This window comes from Schistocerca serialis, chromosome 8 (assembly GCF_023864345.2).
Source record: "Schistocerca serialis cubense isolate TAMUIC-IGC-003099 chromosome 8, iqSchSeri2.2, whole genome shotgun sequence".
Lineage (NCBI taxonomy): Eukaryota > Metazoa > Arthropoda > Insecta > Orthoptera > Acrididae > Schistocerca > Schistocerca serialis.
In genome coordinates, this window is record NC_064645.1 from 388,818,182 (window position 1) to 388,836,983 (window position 18,802).

The 18,802-nt window shown below is 38.7% G+C and overlaps 1 protein-coding gene across 1 annotated transcript in view; it reads left to right on the forward strand.

The window, feature by feature from the left end:
* LOC126417029 (dynein axonemal heavy chain 1-like) overlaps positions 1-18,802 on the forward strand; it is a gene marked incomplete at its 3' end in the record, with an annotated part of 951,942 nt that overhangs the window by 784,104 nt on the left and 149,036 nt on the right. The window contains exons 50-51 of the mRNA XM_050084920.1: positions 3,129-3,439; positions 10,880-11,105. Of these exons, the coding sequence (XP_049940877.1) occupies positions 3,129-3,439; positions 10,880-11,105 (537 nt within the window). The remainder of the gene's footprint in view (positions 1-3,128; positions 3,440-10,879; positions 11,106-18,802) is intronic.

Below are 18,802 nucleotides of genomic sequence, written 5' to 3' on the forward strand. Positions count from 1 at the left end.
CATACACAGACGACAAACATCCCCCTCCTCAGGTTGTGATTCTGAATATTATCCTGATGTTTCTGAGGTTTTGGCTGAACGAATGAAATTTCTTCTTTCTTCTTCTTTAAAGTGCATGCAATATGAATTCATTCATCACTTTGACTCCAAAAATGTGTCTTCTGAATTCCTTTCACAGGGGTAGTTTGTTTGGACCATTCTTCTTTTTTCTCCTCATGGAATTCTTCAATTTTCTCTTTGGACAAAAGAATGAGAGCTGTGGATGTGTAAGATTTCATGACTCTTATAAAATCCACAGCATTCTGAATTGCAGCTGTATTTGGTCTGGAAAGATTGTGTTGTAGCATGATGCTTCAGCAGGCTGCCTACACCATCAAAAGGCCCCTTCCCATGACCAATAGCACTGCATACCCAGTCAGTTGGCACTAGCGACTGAACTCAATTCAAACATCTGGTAATGATTTTTAAAATGACTTGGAGCACAATCGGAAATAATGATGATCTTCTCTGCCGCTGTTTGCATTTGAAGAATTTTGCACATTGCTAGCAAAGCATGTAATGAGTCATTTCATATGTCATCACTTATAACTGTAACACTTGTGGTCTTGTTTTGAAAATATGTCTCTCCTTTAATAATTGAAACCTGGTAATTACTCCAATGGACACCCTTGTACTTCTTGTGTGAGAATTACAGACCAGTTCTCAGCAAAATCACAATGAAGCACTAAACATAGTTCTTCAGCCTGTACACATCCTTTCACTTCTGCAGTGTGTTGCTGTTGCAGTTTCTACAGATGCTAGTGTGTTACTGCTTTCACTGACCATTTACCAAGTTCATCAATGAAACTGTTGAAGGCAACAGTTTTCTTAATAAGCTTATTTTCCTCCAATGTCACATATGTAATTTCTGCAGAATTATCTGCTACATCGTCCAGGCCAAGTGTCTGTAAAGACAGTCCTCCCTTTCTATGACTGTCACCACATTCTTGAAACAAACAAGTCTCTTGCTTTACATTACAGACTACTAATGACTTCACATGCCCAATCAAGGTGTCATATGTCATGTGCTCGAGTAAGTTCTTCAAAGTTACCACACAAAGTTCAAAATTTGCATAGTACACACATAACCATCTCTAGGTGGGTGTGGAACTACCCACTTAGGTTGTAGTGCATAAAATTTTGATCTTCCAATATGTGAAGTTGTATAGTTGCTCTTACAAATTGCAAAAGTTTCTTCAATACTGTGAGTCATGTACCTCTTCACTTTCTCAACTTTTTGACCTACAACTGTTACAGCTATAGTGTCTTTTTTGTTGGCACTCTGGAGAGAACAGTCCCATTTATCTTCCAGATTCTATTTCAACTTGAGCAGCTTCTACAGTATGACCATAATAGGGATTTGCTCTCCCTAAGACTCTTTTTACAGACCTCACATTTCTTGATTTGTCTTCCATGTAATTTGATACTGATGAAGAGTGGTTCAAAATTGTTTTCTTTGAAAATGTCTCTGGAATAATAGTTAAAACTTGCACTTTTTCACTGTAGGATGCACAATATTCAACAGCTGAACTGATATTTGTGAAAAATTCCTGGCAAGGGGTGCAAGAGTACTTTGGTTCATCTTCCTCTGAAGATGGAATTTCTACTTTGAAGAGTGTGGTCAGTTTTGCTATAGTGTATTCATCCATAGCTTTAGTAATTTGTCTGCGCTTTCTTGATGCATAGAGCTGATGACCCGACTTCACAGATCACGGTTTATTAACAGGACTAACACCTGCCTCTTCAGTTGACTGACTCAGGGTATTTAATTCTTCCTATATTGATGGAAAATCTGCATCATCTGCACCATTGGAGGCTTCACCTTGTTCAGATTCTATCATTGTTGTTATTCCATCAAAACATTTAGTACACAAAATGTCATCGCTGGAAACATCTTCACTTTGACACAGTCTTCCAATGAGAACACTCATTCCCAACCTGAACAAAGTCTGCTTTTTGTTTGTCTTGCGTATCGCTCTTTTATGGAGATGCAAATAGTCAGCACATTTCACTCTCCTGTGGCCCTGGTCAAAAGAGATTTCAAACAGTTTTTTTCACAAAACACACTACAACTGTGTCAACTGGCAAATTCCTCATGAAAACACAGAACTCACTGGATAGTCTCAGATTTCTTAAAAGCCTCTTCAGTAAACAAACTAGCACTGAACAACTACAATACAGAAACCTGGCAATGAACAACCGTGACAAAGAAACTGACAAGAAACTAAAACAAAGTGTAAGAAATATCTGCAACAATGAAAATGAAAAGAGATAACTGCAACAAAGAAAGTGATAAGAAATAACTGCAACAAAGACAATAAAAATAAACATTGTAACAAAGAAATTAGTAAGAAACAATTTCAGTGAAGACACACATTATCCTTAGTAATAATATTTAAAACAAAACCTGCCCGACGTAAAAGTGGAAGCTCTCCTTTACAGAGAATATAGTATTACATGGTACTATTCAACAGAAAAAAATCTAACTTTCCTGTATTGGCATTTTCAGGGGGGGATTTGGATTTTGTAAATTATAACAAAAATTCAAAAGGCGAGAGTAAAAGAACTTCAAAAAATATGTCCAAATTGAGGATACCATTGTAATCATGAAGCAATTATCTTTCAGATAAAAAAGACTCTTAACAAAATATCTAGAACTGTCACAGAGATACAGCATTTTAAAAAAAATTCTGAGATGCATCTTCAAAATGGTGTTCGCAGTTTCATCTTTGGTGGCCTGCATCTTGAGGCAGGAATTTTTTTGGAGAAAACAAAAAAATATGTGTTTCTTACTTACTCGTGAATTTTAACATACGCAAATTTCAATAACATCTGAGACTATGAAGGTAACTCCCCTGCCTGAAGTGATACGGATTGAGCCATAAGCATGCAGTTTTGCAGTTCCAAGTGTCATTTCTTTAGATTAGATTAGACAATCACTAAGCTATTTCATAAAAGGTTTCTTTCTTGTGTGAAATAATTTGTATTGATTTATTCTGTGGCCACTTAGTTAATTTAACCATTGAATATTTCTGTGTTTTTGTTGTACATAATTTTTAGAGGTAATTTAATCATTTTGTGATTTTTAGGGAAAGGAGTCAGGTATGTCAATTGTAAGGCTGTCAGATTCAGACCTGCTACGGACACTGGAATCTGCTATACGTCTGGGCAAGCCATGCCTCATTGAAAATGTGGGTGCAGAGATAGATTCTGCTTTGGATCCAGTGCTTCTTCGACAAGTATTTCAACAGAGAGGCACAGATATGCTAAAGTTGGGTGATAGTGTAATACCTTACAACCACGATTTTAGGTTGTACATTACAACAAAACTTCCAAATCCTCATTACACACCTGAACTCACTGGCAAGGTTATGTTGGTCAACTTCACTCTAGTGCCAAGGTAAGTTTCATAGTTTAATATGAGGAGCTCTTTTAAAATAAGTTTCAATAAAATACAGGAAAGCTTGTGTGTAAGGAACCTTATTATGTTTTTTAACCTTGAACATGAATTATTTATTGTTGTGATTAGAAGTATAGAAACAGCATAAGCAGAGGAGTTGTTCAATTCATCAGGCTATTTTGATGGTGCAGATGATTTAAAAGATCCTACACCTGCAAAATAATTCCCTACTGCAATAAGGAGATGTAAAATGAGGAATAAAAAGTAACACTGTGTTCTGGAAGAAGAAAGGTGGCTGTGGAACCAATTAATACAATCATAATTTGGAGGTGTATCATAAACCAATTTCCAACATGAAGGACGAGGTGTAATCTAATAACATAGACAGTGAAAGTCTGAAAAAAGTGGAGGAAATATGGCAAGTACATTTCAAACAGAAAAGCTGAGGAGTGGTTCCAAGGAAAGCAAACACAAAGATAATAACCAGAGACATAAGAGTAGACAAAAGATAATGTTGTTTTTACTCCTTCCAGTAATGTTTCTTCTCTCAATATTCTAGTTTTGATCAGAGCAGTAAGATCAGTTTTAAAGTGTGCTAATGCAAGGATTACAGGAAGTGTTCTTCTTTCTATTCTGTTGCTGTGCTCCATATCCAATAAAGTCCGTAAGTTCCTTGTACTAGTTATCATTTTTATTAACGTATTTGGTTTCGGGTATAAAACTGTGCAACAATCCGTGACTGTGACTATCCCTCCACCTCTAGGTCCTTTGACATTTGAAATGAGCTGCAGTATTCCTAAACAAGTTTGCCTGGACACAAATGCAAGGCTGGATCCCTGAGTAGTTAGGGAATCTAGGGGAGGCAACTATAAGGGACATTCAAAAGTTTCTGTTCAAAGGCCATACAACCCAGAATTGGTATGCCAAGGAGGCAAAATTGCCATGAACATTTAGGCAATCATCTCATCAACACACCAGGCTGAAGATACCCATTAGATAAAACACTGTGTCCTGCTGTGTGAGTAAGTCCATAACTGTCTGCAGCACATCCTAGTCCAGCAGGAATTGTCAATCCTTCAAGGCCTTGTTTAAGGGACTGAAGGTGTGACAATCATATAGGAAGATATCAGGACTATAGACCTTGTGCTTGATTGGCTCCCATAATAGATGATGCTGGCCTCCCAGATCAACCGACATTTTGTGTTGAATTTCAACCAGCATAGAACCTGGCACACAATGATAGTTTAATTCTTCATTCTCTGATTGATGTCTATATGTGTTTATCCTTTGGCATCCGTGAAAAGAATAATAGCACATTGGTCATGTTCCAACACATTTGGTAAAAACATTGCTGTGGTTGACATTTCTGCATTTCCTGGATGCACATCGGAAAGACACAAATGCCACAGTAATCCCTCGCCTACTAAGAAAAAGAAAGTTAATGGTAAACTCAAATGGATTACAACAGGAATAAAGATCTCTAGTGCTAGAAAGAGAGAGCTCCACAATGAGTTAAAATCAAACAGAAATCGAGATTTTGTTATTTATGTCAAACAGTATAAAGCTGTATTTAGGAAAGTTGTAGCGGCAGCTAAAAAAATGGCAAATAATAAATTCATACGAGAAAACAGAAATAAGACAAAAGCAGTGTGGTCAGTTGTTCAGTCTGAACTAGGAGCCAAAGTAAGACATGAAAATGAAATTATAGTAAACCCTGTTCAGATGTCAAGTTGTTTCAATGAATTCTTCCTAAACGTAGTAAGATCGGATGTGGATATGACATTCTATCAGGGCATCACAAATTTGGAAAACAGCCAGAACACATCTTTTAAACAATTTGAAAAAATAACCCAAAGGGATGTGGAAAAAGAAATATTGTCTCTAAAAAACAAAACCTCACATGGGTGGGATGAAATAACAACATCTGTAATCAAGTATGTGTATGATATTATTTCCCAACCGCTGTCAACTATTATAAATCAATCTTATGAACAGGGATGCTTCCCAGAGGTATTGAAATATGGTGAGATCAAACCTCTATTCAAGAAAGGATCGACAGAAGATATGGGGAATTACCGCCCTATCTCTCTCTTGCTGGTCTCTCTAAAGTGTTTGAAAAGATTGCAGCAAAACAAATTAATAACTTTCTGACTGTAAATGATATAATTTTTAAAAACCAGTTCGGATTCCAACAGGGTAAAAGCACTGTGAATGCTATAAATAAGTTTATCCAAAAAATGTGCTCCACGTTAGATAAAGGTAGAAAGGTCACAGGTATATTCTGTGATCTGACTAAAGCTTTTGATTCAGTGAACCATGCATTACTCCTCCACAAATTACAGATGTATGGAATCAGAGACACTGCTTTAAAATGGTTTAGCTCTTACCTGTCAGGTAGGAAACAAAGAGTAATTTTAACTTCAAATGGAACCAATTATTCATCATACTGGAAAACAGTTCCCCAAGGAGTCCCACATGGTTCTATATTGGGTCCCTACCTGTTTCTTTTTTACGTAAATGACCTACCACTTGCTATTGATGTTCATTCAGTCTTATTTGCTGATGATACATCAGTTCTAATTGAAAATGAGGTATCTGAAAATATTCCAGAAAAAGCCAAAAATACTTTAGAAAAACTTGAATCTTGGTTCTATCAAAATGGACTAAAACTAAATGTAACTAAAACCAAAATGATGCAATTTGAAGCTAAATCAGTAGAAAGGAGTGAAATAAAGATAACTTGCAATGATCAGGATATCACAGAAGCAAACCACATGAAGTTCTTAGGCCTAAATCTTGACAAAAATTTAAATTGGAAGGTACACATAGATTACTTAGCAAATAAACTGAACAACTTAGCATTTGCAATGTGTATTTTGTCAGGTGCCACAAACATGGATACCAGAAAGATAGTTTATCATTGCTACTTTGAGTCAGTTATTCGTTATGGCATAATCTTCTGGGGAAATTCAGCAAATGTCACTAGGCTCCTAGTATCACAAAAGAAAGTAATTAGAAACATGTGTGTTGCAAAAAAATGGGAATCCTGTCGACCACTGTTAAAAAATTTAAAAGTACTATCTATCCCCTCACTTTACATATATGAGATGGTGGTGTTCCTATATAGAAATCAACATACACTAGACAATTTCCGTTTTGACCACAACTACAGCACTCACCACAGAGATAACTTCAAACTTCCAACACATTGTTTAAAACTTTATGCCCAAACGCCAGAGTATATGGGGTTAAAAATTTTCAATAAAATAATAGGCAGTAATATATTTAAAATGGAGATTGGTTCACTGAAAAGATTGCTCTTTACTCTCCTGGAGGAAAAGTGTTATTATTCTGTCGATGAATTCATTGAGGACAGCTTCACAATCTGAACACAGGGATTGTAATACATTTATTATTTTATGTACAGGTGTAGCTGTAACTTAGAAATGTAAAATATAATGTAAACTTTTGTATTTCTCTTAAAAAAGTGAAAAAAGTTTCTTTTGTAAACCTTGACATGTCTCCTGTACATCAAACCAAATGATTTGAAAATTGTATGTAATGAGATGAATAAACCACATAACATAACATATATACCCTCATCAGAGTAACACTATGCATAATTGATACAGGAGCACCCTCTCAAACATAAACATTTTGATTACCAACCTGCACATTCAGACTAAAAAATTCCTGGTTTCATTTATAACCTGTCTCCATCATTCTTAATAGAAGTCTTTGGATTTTGGGGAGAGAGAAAGAATAAAGAAACGTATAGAAATAGGATCAGTAGGAGAAATGTCAGTGGCTAGATCTTGTTTTATGTGGATCTCAGCTTGTAAATAAGTGCCTCATACACTGTGATTTTGAAGTTGTTCATCACAACACTTGTAGTGTGATAAAATTTCAGGGGACTGCTGTGATTATAGTATACAACAGTTATGGCTTCATTGCCAGTCCACATGCCATAGTTTCATCTGTTATTGCAGCCATTGTGAGTGGCGCCATATGTAATAGTTACTCCTCCGTCTGCTTGGACATCGAGTGTTACCCATTTTGCCTCAGTTGATGTGTAGAGTCTTACGTGATTGTGCTTCAGTTGTGCATGTCTTGTGTATCTACAGGATACTCCTTAATTGCCAAATGTAGCTAATTGGATGCAATATGTGATGGCTAACAGCGATGAGGTACTCCAATCTTTGGATGCAGAGTGGCAGAGATACGGTACTCCGATCTTAATGTTCCAGGAAAGGTTTTAAAGGTTGTGACAGAATGACATTTTAAAAATGTGGGGGATTGTAGAAGATGAAAATTTGAACATTTTGATAGAAGTGAACTATATCCAGAAATGTTAAATAATGTTTCTACATTCCCCACTGGGCTGTTGAAAATCAATGCAGTACCTGTATGAGAAAGTACCAGGTGTGATTCACAGTGAACTTTTTGGCCAGAATTTTTGGCGATCACCATATTTGGCCACACGTCTTACTAGATCATTTGAATGGTGCAAGGTTTTTGAACTGTCTGGACTATGCCTTGCCTCAATTTCTGAAAGATGTTCCTTGCAATTGCAGACTGCTTTGTGGTTTCTGACCTCACCTCTCCTGACTTTTTCCTCTTGGGTTAACTAAGGTCCTTTGTGTACTCAGCACCAGTTGTACCAATAGCTGAGCTTATTAAGCACATCTTTACATCATTTGGTACAGTAAAAAGTTAGGATGGAATCTTGCAGAGAATCACACAAAACATGATTAATCACAGCACATTGCGTAAAGAGGTTGATGGTTGTCACATTGAACATTAATTTTCAATCTACAGTGGTGAAGCAACAGATTAGATTTACAGTATTTGCCTGTACTCTACTGTCAGTAAATGTTTTTCAGAGTACAGTATTCTGGTGTTTCATTTAGCCTACCAAATGTGCAGACAGGACATAGTGCTGTGGAGACTGTATTTCACTTTTCTGGGTACAGGTTCCTTATATCAAAATTTCATCCTCTACAATCTCCCAAATTTTTAAAATGTCATTCTGTTGCACCCTCTACACGGCATCTTCTCAGTTCACTGCTGAACCTCCAAACAAGTTCACTTAAAGTAAATGTTGTGTGACTTGGACCTCCCATTGGGTAGACCGTTCACCAGGTGCAAGTCTTCCAATTTGATACCACTGTGGTGACTTGCGTGTCAATGGGGATGAAATGATGGGTGATTAGGACTACACAACAAAAATCTCTGACCCAGCTGGGAACTGAACCCAAGCCCTTAGGATTGACATTGTCATGCTGACCACTCAGCTATGAGGGGCGGACAGCAAGTTCACTGAGCTTGGGATATAAAACCATCCCAAAAGTTCAGATAAGATTTTGGTAACTAGCTGTCTCACAATATAAAAAAGGATTAAAATATTGAAGGAATTCAAACATAATTTGTAAAAACTGGCTCCACTGGTCCTACAAACTACAAGCCAGTAGAAATTCAGTGTTGTAGTTAGTTTTTAAAATTAGGTACCATTTTAGAAGAAATTCACACTTAACTTAATCCTTTCAATGCTTAGTTCATGCAAACATTTCAACTGCTGTGTGTAGTGTAACTCACCTAACGCCAGTCCCGACTGCGCTGGCCATTTTTGTCACACAGTGCAGTGCACCTACTGTGCTGAATTGTCATCACTGATGTGTCTGCTTATTTGTCTACTAATATTCACAAAACTTTACACTGAAGGAAAAGGCTATCTTCCATAAATTCTTTCAAGTATAGTGTAGACCAAGAAATGGGCTAAAACATATTCCCACACTGCTTCTTTTTCACCACTATTGCTATTCCTTCCTTTTGTTTTACGTACTGCAACTGACATATTTTCTCCAGGTCGGATTGCTTTCCAAGATGATTCAGTAATGCATGGAAAGTGTTTTTCTCATAGCTGCATGATGTTTTCTGATAGTTACCCCCTTTATTTTGTTCATTCTTTGTGATGCTTCTCCAAAATTTCAAGAACAATAGTTAGTGGGAACTTGGACATAGACAGGTATCAAGAATGTATTACATGCATGTGTAGTGTGTGAAAAAATAAATTTTTGTACCCCCCTTTTTTTTCAAATGCATTCATTCACAATTATTAGGTCTGTTTTTCCAGTTGATCCTGTTCCAACTGTATGACATGTGGACAACATATAGATGTCTCTTTTCTCATGCCTCTTGAACACCATTAGTGTGCTAATCAAGATAATTTCCAGTTCTCAGCTTCTGCAACCAGAGTTCAAAATTTTGCATCTTTTTTTTCTATTCACACGAAATGCACCTACTGCATTATTTTCTGAGCCATGCAAATAATGGAAGAGAACTGGATTTGTGTACCAGTTGTCAATGTACAACGTTGATCTAATTCCTAATTATGTTTCCAGAAGTATTGTAACTACATTGTCCATTTATTAGAAATCTTACTGTGAACACTTTACCTGCTGGCAGGTGAGTACAGGAAACATGAAGCACCATTTCCTCATTATCGAGGTGCTGAAGAGCTAGGATTGACTAAAGCCAAAGATGAATGCAAATTACAACGTCCCTATCACTATTCATAAGTAACCTTTCTACTTCTGAATTTATCAATCCTCTCTGCACACCTTCGAAGAGCTTCACAACAAATTCCTGTATTGTAATCTGGATGAAAAGTGTGAATGGTAAATAGAAAGCATCATTTGACACCAGTGAGCAACATTCATTAAGTTGTTAGTATCACTGTACTAAAGGGCCGTAGGTTACATTATGTATTCAAGTCACAAACAGCGAAATTAATATGTCCGGCATGAACACTGGCGACATTATTGCCTCCTACTGCATATGTCTTTTTGCTATCATGTGTGTGTGTGCACTTTTGTGATTGAGTACGCACTGCAAGCATTTATAGACTTAAGTAAGACCCACAGTGTATAAAAAAGAGAAAGGGTCTCTAGAATGAAATCAGAAAAAAGAAGCTTTTACCTACCACTCAGTGGCAGGCAGGAACATCAACTTAATGGTGACGCAAAAGCTTAATTTTGGAACAAGTAGAGTGTAGGAAGAATCTAAAAATTAAGCAGAACATCTGGATCAGTAGAGGCCTGGCTGTACAGTATGATAGGGAAACCATCACTGAATTTGAAGTTATTGAGATGTTATTTGTATTTTATGTGATGTTATATGTGAGAATGCAGCATTCTCCTAAAACAGACTCATTTTGTTTATGGGAAACAGTGTTTTTAAACATTTCCTGCCCAGATTTCAATCTAAAGTTACGAAATTCATGCCGTCTATAAGTATCTGTTATATTAATACAGAATAGCTTACTTTATGCTTTAACATTTGTGTTGACACAAAGCTGTATCCGAATTTTCAGATGTGTGCACTACAATCATGGTATTGAAGTAAAAATTTTAGTGGTCTTCCTTTTTCTTTTGTTTACAGTGGCTTACAGGATCAACTGTTGGCACTTGTTGTAATGCAGGAACGGCCAGATCTGGAGGAGGCACGTAGTTCACTTATTGTAAGCAGTGCACAAATGAAAAATGAACTCAAAGAAATTGAGGATCGAATCCTGCACAGATTGAGTGTGTCAGAGGGCTCACCTGTAGATGACATTGACCTTATTGTCACTCTTGAGGCATCTAAAGTCAAAAGTGAGGAGATAAAGGTAAATAGATTGAATTTATCCCCCAGCTCCCTAAAAGCCAGTAACTATAATATCTAATTTTCAATGACATTTTGAATAGGAATAAATGTTTCCAATTAATGGCTGTATGGCTTAGTAGTGAACTGCAAAACTACGTATCCATAGTTCTTAAGATTGATCTCCAGCCAAACCTAAGGTCTTTATCTGCCACCACTTCTTTCACTTCTGTCACTGTTTGTTAAAGTGAAAAATGCTGAGTTGCACTGTGGTTTTGTGTCCACACTAAATCTTCCTATAACTGGCTGGATTAGTTAGTTCAAATGTTGTTCTCAGCCTAATGAAACACTGCAGTGTTTAAACCAACTGTCAGGGTGATGACAGCTTTACTTTTTTAGTTGAGGCATTGACTGGTGGATAGGCCCATAAACAAATGGATATGTTGACACACACACACACACACACACACACACACACACACACACACAGAAATACCATAATTTTAACATAGTATATACTGATGGTTCCAAAACGGGGGACACTATTGGCTGTTCTATCTTTTTACTCAATTGAATCTTTAGAATACATCTTTTCAATCAGCTTGATGCATTTCGTACCAATGTCTATGCAAATCTGTGAGCAATGGATCACGTGAGATATGACTGGGAGGCGAAATTCTTCATCTCAGTTCCCTCAGTATTCAGCAGACCATCTAGCACATTATGTGCCCATCATATGAAACAGTCCAGAATATTCAGGACACCATTTTTATATGCAAGGAAATGGAAAAGAGGTGTCACTCTGTTGAGTACCTGAACTGTTCGAAATTTGTGAGAATGGTGTGTCTGATTCCACAGCAAAGGAGGTGTGTCCTCTACCCAATTTCATTCAATGTGCTATGCCTCTGTGGGCCACAATGGCATTGCTGAGAAGGTCCATAGTGTCTCTATGGAAGGAAAATGGCTGCAAAAAGTGGATAACAAGTTTAAGTGAATAAAAGGGGAGGCAATCAGTGACCAATTATAGAGATTTTGAAGTGTGATTAACACATCGTAGAGTAGGACATAGCTCCTGGTAGCTTCACTTCCTTCTCAGATGTGAGGTGCTGTCAGTTAATGATGCTTTTGGAGTACTGCTTCCAGTTAGTCAGTTTGTAACAGAGAGTATTTTATGGCCTGCCCAGAGGGCAGAAGCCAGTTTATTAGCAGACCTGCCACCAACTCTAAATAACTGTGAGATGAATGTGATTCTTATTTTAAAATTTTGTGTTGTGTCTGACCTTTTACTTAAACTTTGGACAGGAAGTTTTGTGCATACAGAGAATAGTTGACCCATTCAGTTATGATGTAAATGATCATCCAATCATTTTATCTAGGCTTTATATTTCATATCTTTTCTGGTCTGGTAGCTGTGTTTTGATAGTATCCACGTATCTTAAACACAGACTGTGTTAATATTTTTCAGTTTTGTTAACAGTTTTCAGTTTCATACACTTAAGTCTGGTTGAGTGTATAGCTGTGAAAAAGAGTGTGAGAGAATAAATGTGATCTCATCTAGCTTTTGAAATGTTGATATTTCACCCAAATTTCTCTCTCAAAAGTATTTGGAAGGGCACTGATAACCATGATGTTGAGTGCCTTAAACAAGAGCAAACAACAACAGTGAAAAATAACTGTCATCTGGCATAGTCAACTTTCTACCTGCTGCCTGTGACACACCAGCAGGGCAGAAAGTTATAAGTATAGCTTTTTTCTTTTTCAATTCTCAAGTTGTCTTTTGAACAGCTGGTTACAAATCACAGTAAGGCATCACCCTCCATTGGTAACATGTCAGGAGGGTAGCAAATTGCATACTTAGCTTTCTCTGTGTCTTTTGTAATTTAGTTATTAAGTTAGTTATGCTGGGATGGATATATTGTGTGTGGATGCAGGATCTCAGATTGCAAACAGCTGAAGACACTTTTGACCATTGTTTCTTCAGGTTTCTTACGGGGCGGGGGGGTGTTAGTAGTGATGGTGGAGAATGTGGTGTGTCACATTGGGCACCTCAAGTGTTCCATCCATGGACTCTGCTGCCAATACACCTTACAGTGTTACAGTGTACTTGTCACAGTAGATCTGCCCTCACCATAGGGTGAGGGGTGTTTGGTAAAGCAATCAAATCACTCAAGGGGAAGGATCAGCCTGGAGGCTGGCTGTCTGACCTCACCCCATGTCTTTTGAACAGCTGGTTACAAATCACAGTAAGGCATCACCCTCCATTGGTAACATGTCAGGAGGGTAGCAAATTGCATACTTAGCTTTCTCTGTGTCTTTTGTAATTTAGTTATTAAGTTAGTTATGCTGGGATGGATATATTGTGTGTGGATGCAGGATCTCAGATTGCAAACAGCTGAAGACACTTTTGACCATTGTTTCTTCAGGTTTCTTACAGGGCGGGGGGGTGTTAGTAGTGATGGTGGAGAATGTGGTGTGTCACATTGGGCACCTCAAGTGTTCCATCCATGGACTCTGCTGCCAATACACCTTACAGTGTTACAGTGTACTTGTCACAGTAGATCTGCCCTCACCATAGGGTGAGGGGTGTTTGGTAAAGCAATCAAATCACTCAAGGGGAAGGATCAGCCTGGAGGCTGGCTGTCTGACCTCACCCCATTCACTGTGTGGGTGCACAGATGGCCACTCCTTCACTAGGGTCCAAACAGTCACACAGGAAGAGGGGTTTGCTTCTTATTGGGAACTCCAATGTTAGGCGTGTTACGTAGCCCCTTATGTAAATAACGTCCAGGGCCTGAAAGAACTCCAATGTGCACTCAGTATGTCTGCCAGGAGCCTCATCTGAGACGCGGAGGAGGCCCTGCCTGTAGCTATCGAGCATGCAGGTTGCAGTTGTCTGGAATTAATGGCTCGTGTCAGCTCTAATGACTCTTATAGCTTGGGTTTTGGGTGAAGACTGCTGGCCTAGTGCGTGGGCTGCATGCAGAGCTCACAATTTACAGCATAATTCCCAGAGTTCATCAGGGTGCTTCAGTTTGGTGCCAAGTAGAGGGCCTCAACCAGAGATTTCCATGAACCATGGACCTTGCCGTTGTTGGGGAGGCTTGCGTGCCTCAGCAATACAGGTGGCCAAACCGTAGATGCAACCACAACGGAGGGGTATCTGTTGAGAAGCCAGACAAACGTGTGGTTCCTGAAGAGGGGCAGCAGCCTTTTCAGTAGTTGCAGAGGCAACGGTTTGGATGATTGACTGATCTGGCCTTGTAACACTAACCAAAACGACCTTGCTGTGCTGGTACTGCGAACGGCTGAAAGCAAGGGGAAACTACAGCCATAAATTTTCCCGAGGGCATGCAGCTTTACTGTATGGTTAAATGATGATGGCGTCCTCTTGGGTAAAATATTCCAGAGGTAAAATAGTCACCCCATTTGGATCTCCGGACGGGGACTACTCAAGAGGACGTCATTATCAGGAGAAAGAAAACTGGTGTTCTACAGATCGGAGCCTGAAATGTCAGATCCCATAATCGGGCAGGTAGGTTAGAAAATTTAAAAAGGGAAATGGATAGGTTAAAGTTAGGTATAGTGGGAATTAGTGAAGTTCGGTGGCAGGAGGAACAAGACTTTTGGTCAGGTGAATACAGGATTATAAATACAAAATCAAATGGATTATTCAGGAGTAAGTTTAATAATGAATAAAAAAATAGGAGTGTGGGTAAGCTATTACAAACAGCATAGTCATCGCATTTTTTTTTTGTGGCCAAGACAGACATGAAGCCCATGCTTACTACAGTAGTACAAGTTTATATGCCAACTAGCTCTGCAGATGACGAAGAAATTGATGAAATGTATGATGAGATGAAAGAAATTATTCAGATAGTGAAGGGAGATGAAAATTTAATAGTCATGGGTGCAGTAGCCACCGGAAAGATCGCGGGAGGCGCACATCGGCACGGCGCGTCACGGACGGTAGTTGCCGCAAGTAGAGTCCCATCCACCAGAGGGCACGTGAGAATTTGGACACGACCTCTGCCAGTGTAACTATAACAACAACAACTCAGGCAGCACAGACCATGCCCAGTCAGATAACATCGGGCATGCCTAGGACACAGTCCCGGTCTACGCTAAGTGAAGTGCGACGTAAATGTGAACAGTGTTACTACAATGGGTGACTGGAATTCGATAATAGAGAAAGGAAGAGAAGGAAACTTAGTAGGTGAATATGGATTGGGGATAAGAAATGAAAGAGGAAGCCACCTGGTAGAATTTTGCATAAAGCATAACTTAATCATATCTAACACTTGGTTCAAGAATCATGAAAGAAGGTTGTACACATGGAAGAAGCCTGGAGATACTAGAAGGTATCAGATAGATTATATAATGGTAAGACAGAGATTTAGGAACCAGGTTTTAAATTGTAAGACATTTCCAGGGGCAGATGTGGACTCTGACCACAATCTATTGGTTATGAACTGTAGATTAAAACTGAAGAAACTGCAAAAAGGTGGGAATTTAAGGAGATGGGACCTGGATAAACTGATTAAACCAAAGGTTGTACAGAGTTTTAGGGACAGTATAAGGGAACAATTGACAGGAATGTGGGAAAGAAATACCGTAGAAGAAGAATGGGTAGCTTTGAGGGATGAAGTAGTGAAGGCAGCAGAGGATCAAGTAGGTAAAAAGATGAGGGCTAATAGAAACCCATGGGTAACAGAAGAAATATTGAATTAAATTGATAATGGAGAAAATATAAAAATGCAGTAATTGAAGCAGGCAAAAAGGAATACAAACGTCTCAAAAATGAGATCAACAGGAAGTGCAAATTGGCTAAGCAGGGATGGCTACAGGACAAATGTAAGGAAGTAGAGTCTTATCTCATTAGGGGTAAGATATAATAATAATGGCATGTGACGAGGGCCTCCTGTCGGGTAGACCGCCCGCCTGGTGATAGTCTTTCGATTTGACGCCACTCCAGTGACTTGCGCATCGATGGGGATGAAATGATGATGATTAGGATAACGCAACACCTAGTCCCTGAGCAGAGAAAATCTCCGATCCAGCCGGGAATCGAACCCGGGCCCTTAGGATTGACAGTCTGTTGCGCTGACCACTCAGCTACTGGGGGCGGACAGGGGTAAGGTAGTTACTGCCTACATGAAAATTAGAGATTAGAGACACCTTTGGAGAAAAGAGAACCACTTGTATGAATATCAAGAGCTTAGATGGAAACCCAGTTCTAAGCCAAGAAGGTAAGACAGAAAGGTGGAAGGAGTATATAGAGGGTCTATACAAGGGCGATGTACTTGAGGACAATATTATGGAAATGGAAGAGGATGTAGATGAAGATGAAATGGGAGATATGATACTGCGTGCGTGAAGAGCTTGACAGAGCACTGAAGGACCTGAGTCGAAACAAGGCCCCCAGAGTAGACAACATTCCATTGGAACTACTGACGGCCTTGGGAGAGCCAGTCCTGACAAAACTCTACCATCTGGTGAGCAAGATGTATGAGACAGGCGAAATACCCTCAGACTTCAAGAAGAATATAATAATTCCAATCCCAAAGAAAACAGGTGTTGACTGATGTGAAAATTACCGAACTATCAGAGTCGAAACAAGGCCCCGGGAGTAGGCAACATTCCATTAGAACTACTGACGGCCTTGAGAGAGCCAGTCCTGACAAAACTCTACCATCTGGTGCGTAAGTTGTATGAGACAGGTGAAATACACTCAGACTTCAAGATCCCAAAGAAAGCAGGTGTTTACAGATATGAAAATTACTGAACTATCAGTTTAATAACTCACGGCTGCAAAATACTAACGCGAATTCTTTACAGACAAATGGAAAACTGGTAGAAGATGATCTCGGGGAAGATCAGTTTGGATTCCGTAGAAATATTGGAACATGTGAGGAAATACTGACCCTACGACTTATCTTAGAAGATTAAGAAAAGACAAACCTACGTTTCTAGCATTTGTAGACTTAGAGAAAGCTTTTGACAATGTTGACTGGAATACTCTGTTTCAAATTCTGAAGGTGGCAGGGGTAACATACAGGAGCGAAGGGCTGTTTACAATTTGTACAGAAACCAGATGGCAGTTATAAGATTCGAGGGGTACGAAAGGGAAGCAGTGGTTGTGAAGGGAGTGAGACAGGGTTGTAACGTCTCCCCGATGTTGTTCAATCTGTATATTGAGCAAGCAATAAAGAAAACAAAAGAAAAATTTGGAATATGTATTAAAATCCATGGAGAAGAAATAAAATCTTTGAGGTTTGCCGATGACATTGTAATTCTGCCAGAGACAGCAAAGGACCTGGAAGAGCAGGTGAACGGAATGGATAGTGTCTTGAAAGGAGGATATAAAATGAACATCAACAAAAGCAAAACGAGGATAATGGAATGTAGTCAAGTTAACTTGGGTGATGCTGAGGGAATTAGATTAGGAAATGAGACACTTAAAGTAGTAAAGGAGTTTTGCTATTTGGGGAGCAAAATAACTGATGGTGGTTGAAGTAGAGAGGATACAAAATGTAGACTGGCAATGGCAAGGAAACCGTTTCTGAAGAAGAGAAATTTGTTAACATGGAGTATAGATTTAAGTGTCAGGAAGTCGTTTATGAAAGTCTTTGCGTGGAGTGTAGCCATGTATGGAAGTGAAACATGGACGATAAATAGTTTGGACAAGAAGAGAATAGAAGCTTTCGAAATATGGTGCTACAGAAGAATGCTGAAGATTAGATAGGTAGATCACGTAACTAATGAGGAGGTATTGAATGCAATTGGGGAGAAGACTGCTGGCCTAGTGCATGGGCTGCATGCATAGCTCACAATTTACAGCATCATTTCCAGAGTTGTTCAGAGTTCTCCGTTTCGTTGCCAAGTAGAGGGTCTCAGCCAGTGATTTTCTCAGCTCTGTGACAATCTTGGCTGCAGATTTCTGAGCTGTGTTGCAGTGAGAATAGTAGGGTTCCCCTTGATAGGTCAGGGGAACACTTCACAAAGGAAGCAGCTACTGAGGCAGCAAAGTACTTACGCAGTGCACATGGCATTTCTGTAGGCTAGACTGTGATTATTGAAAAGACAGATTAGATGCCATAGGAGCGGGAATGTTCATTGCAGCCAACAAAAATATTGTCTCTGTGTTCATTTTGAGTGCGACTGTGAAGTTATATGGACATGTATAAGTGGTCTAGGTGCAATCTGACTACAGAGCCCTTGCTGTGGAAAGAGATGTAAGGAATGTAGATATAACTAAAAGTGATATGTTTATGTGTAAAAGAAAATTTAATTGTAATAAATGTAAGAGGGCATTAGCCAGTGAAAAATGGGAACTAGTTTAAAATGCAAAAATGTCGATGATAAATTGGAAAATTTCTTTAAACTATTCAATAAAACTGCTAATGAAACCTGTTCTTTAGTAAAACAAGTAAACAAAGCTATTAATCGCAAAGCTGAGGATTTCCCTCCAGAAATCGTTGAACTGAGAGAGAACATGAAAGACTGTTACATACTGTTTAGGGATACTAAATTGCAGTACTATTTAACAAAATACAAACTGCTCAGAAAAGGAATACAGAGAGAAGTTAACTAGCCTTAAAGCTCATAAATATGCCTGTCAGATAAGCAACTCAACCTGTGTTAGTAAAACAGCTTGGAAAATAATGTACATATAAAGAATGTGGTAAACAGCAACTCATCGACACGCCAGCATAACATCAAAAG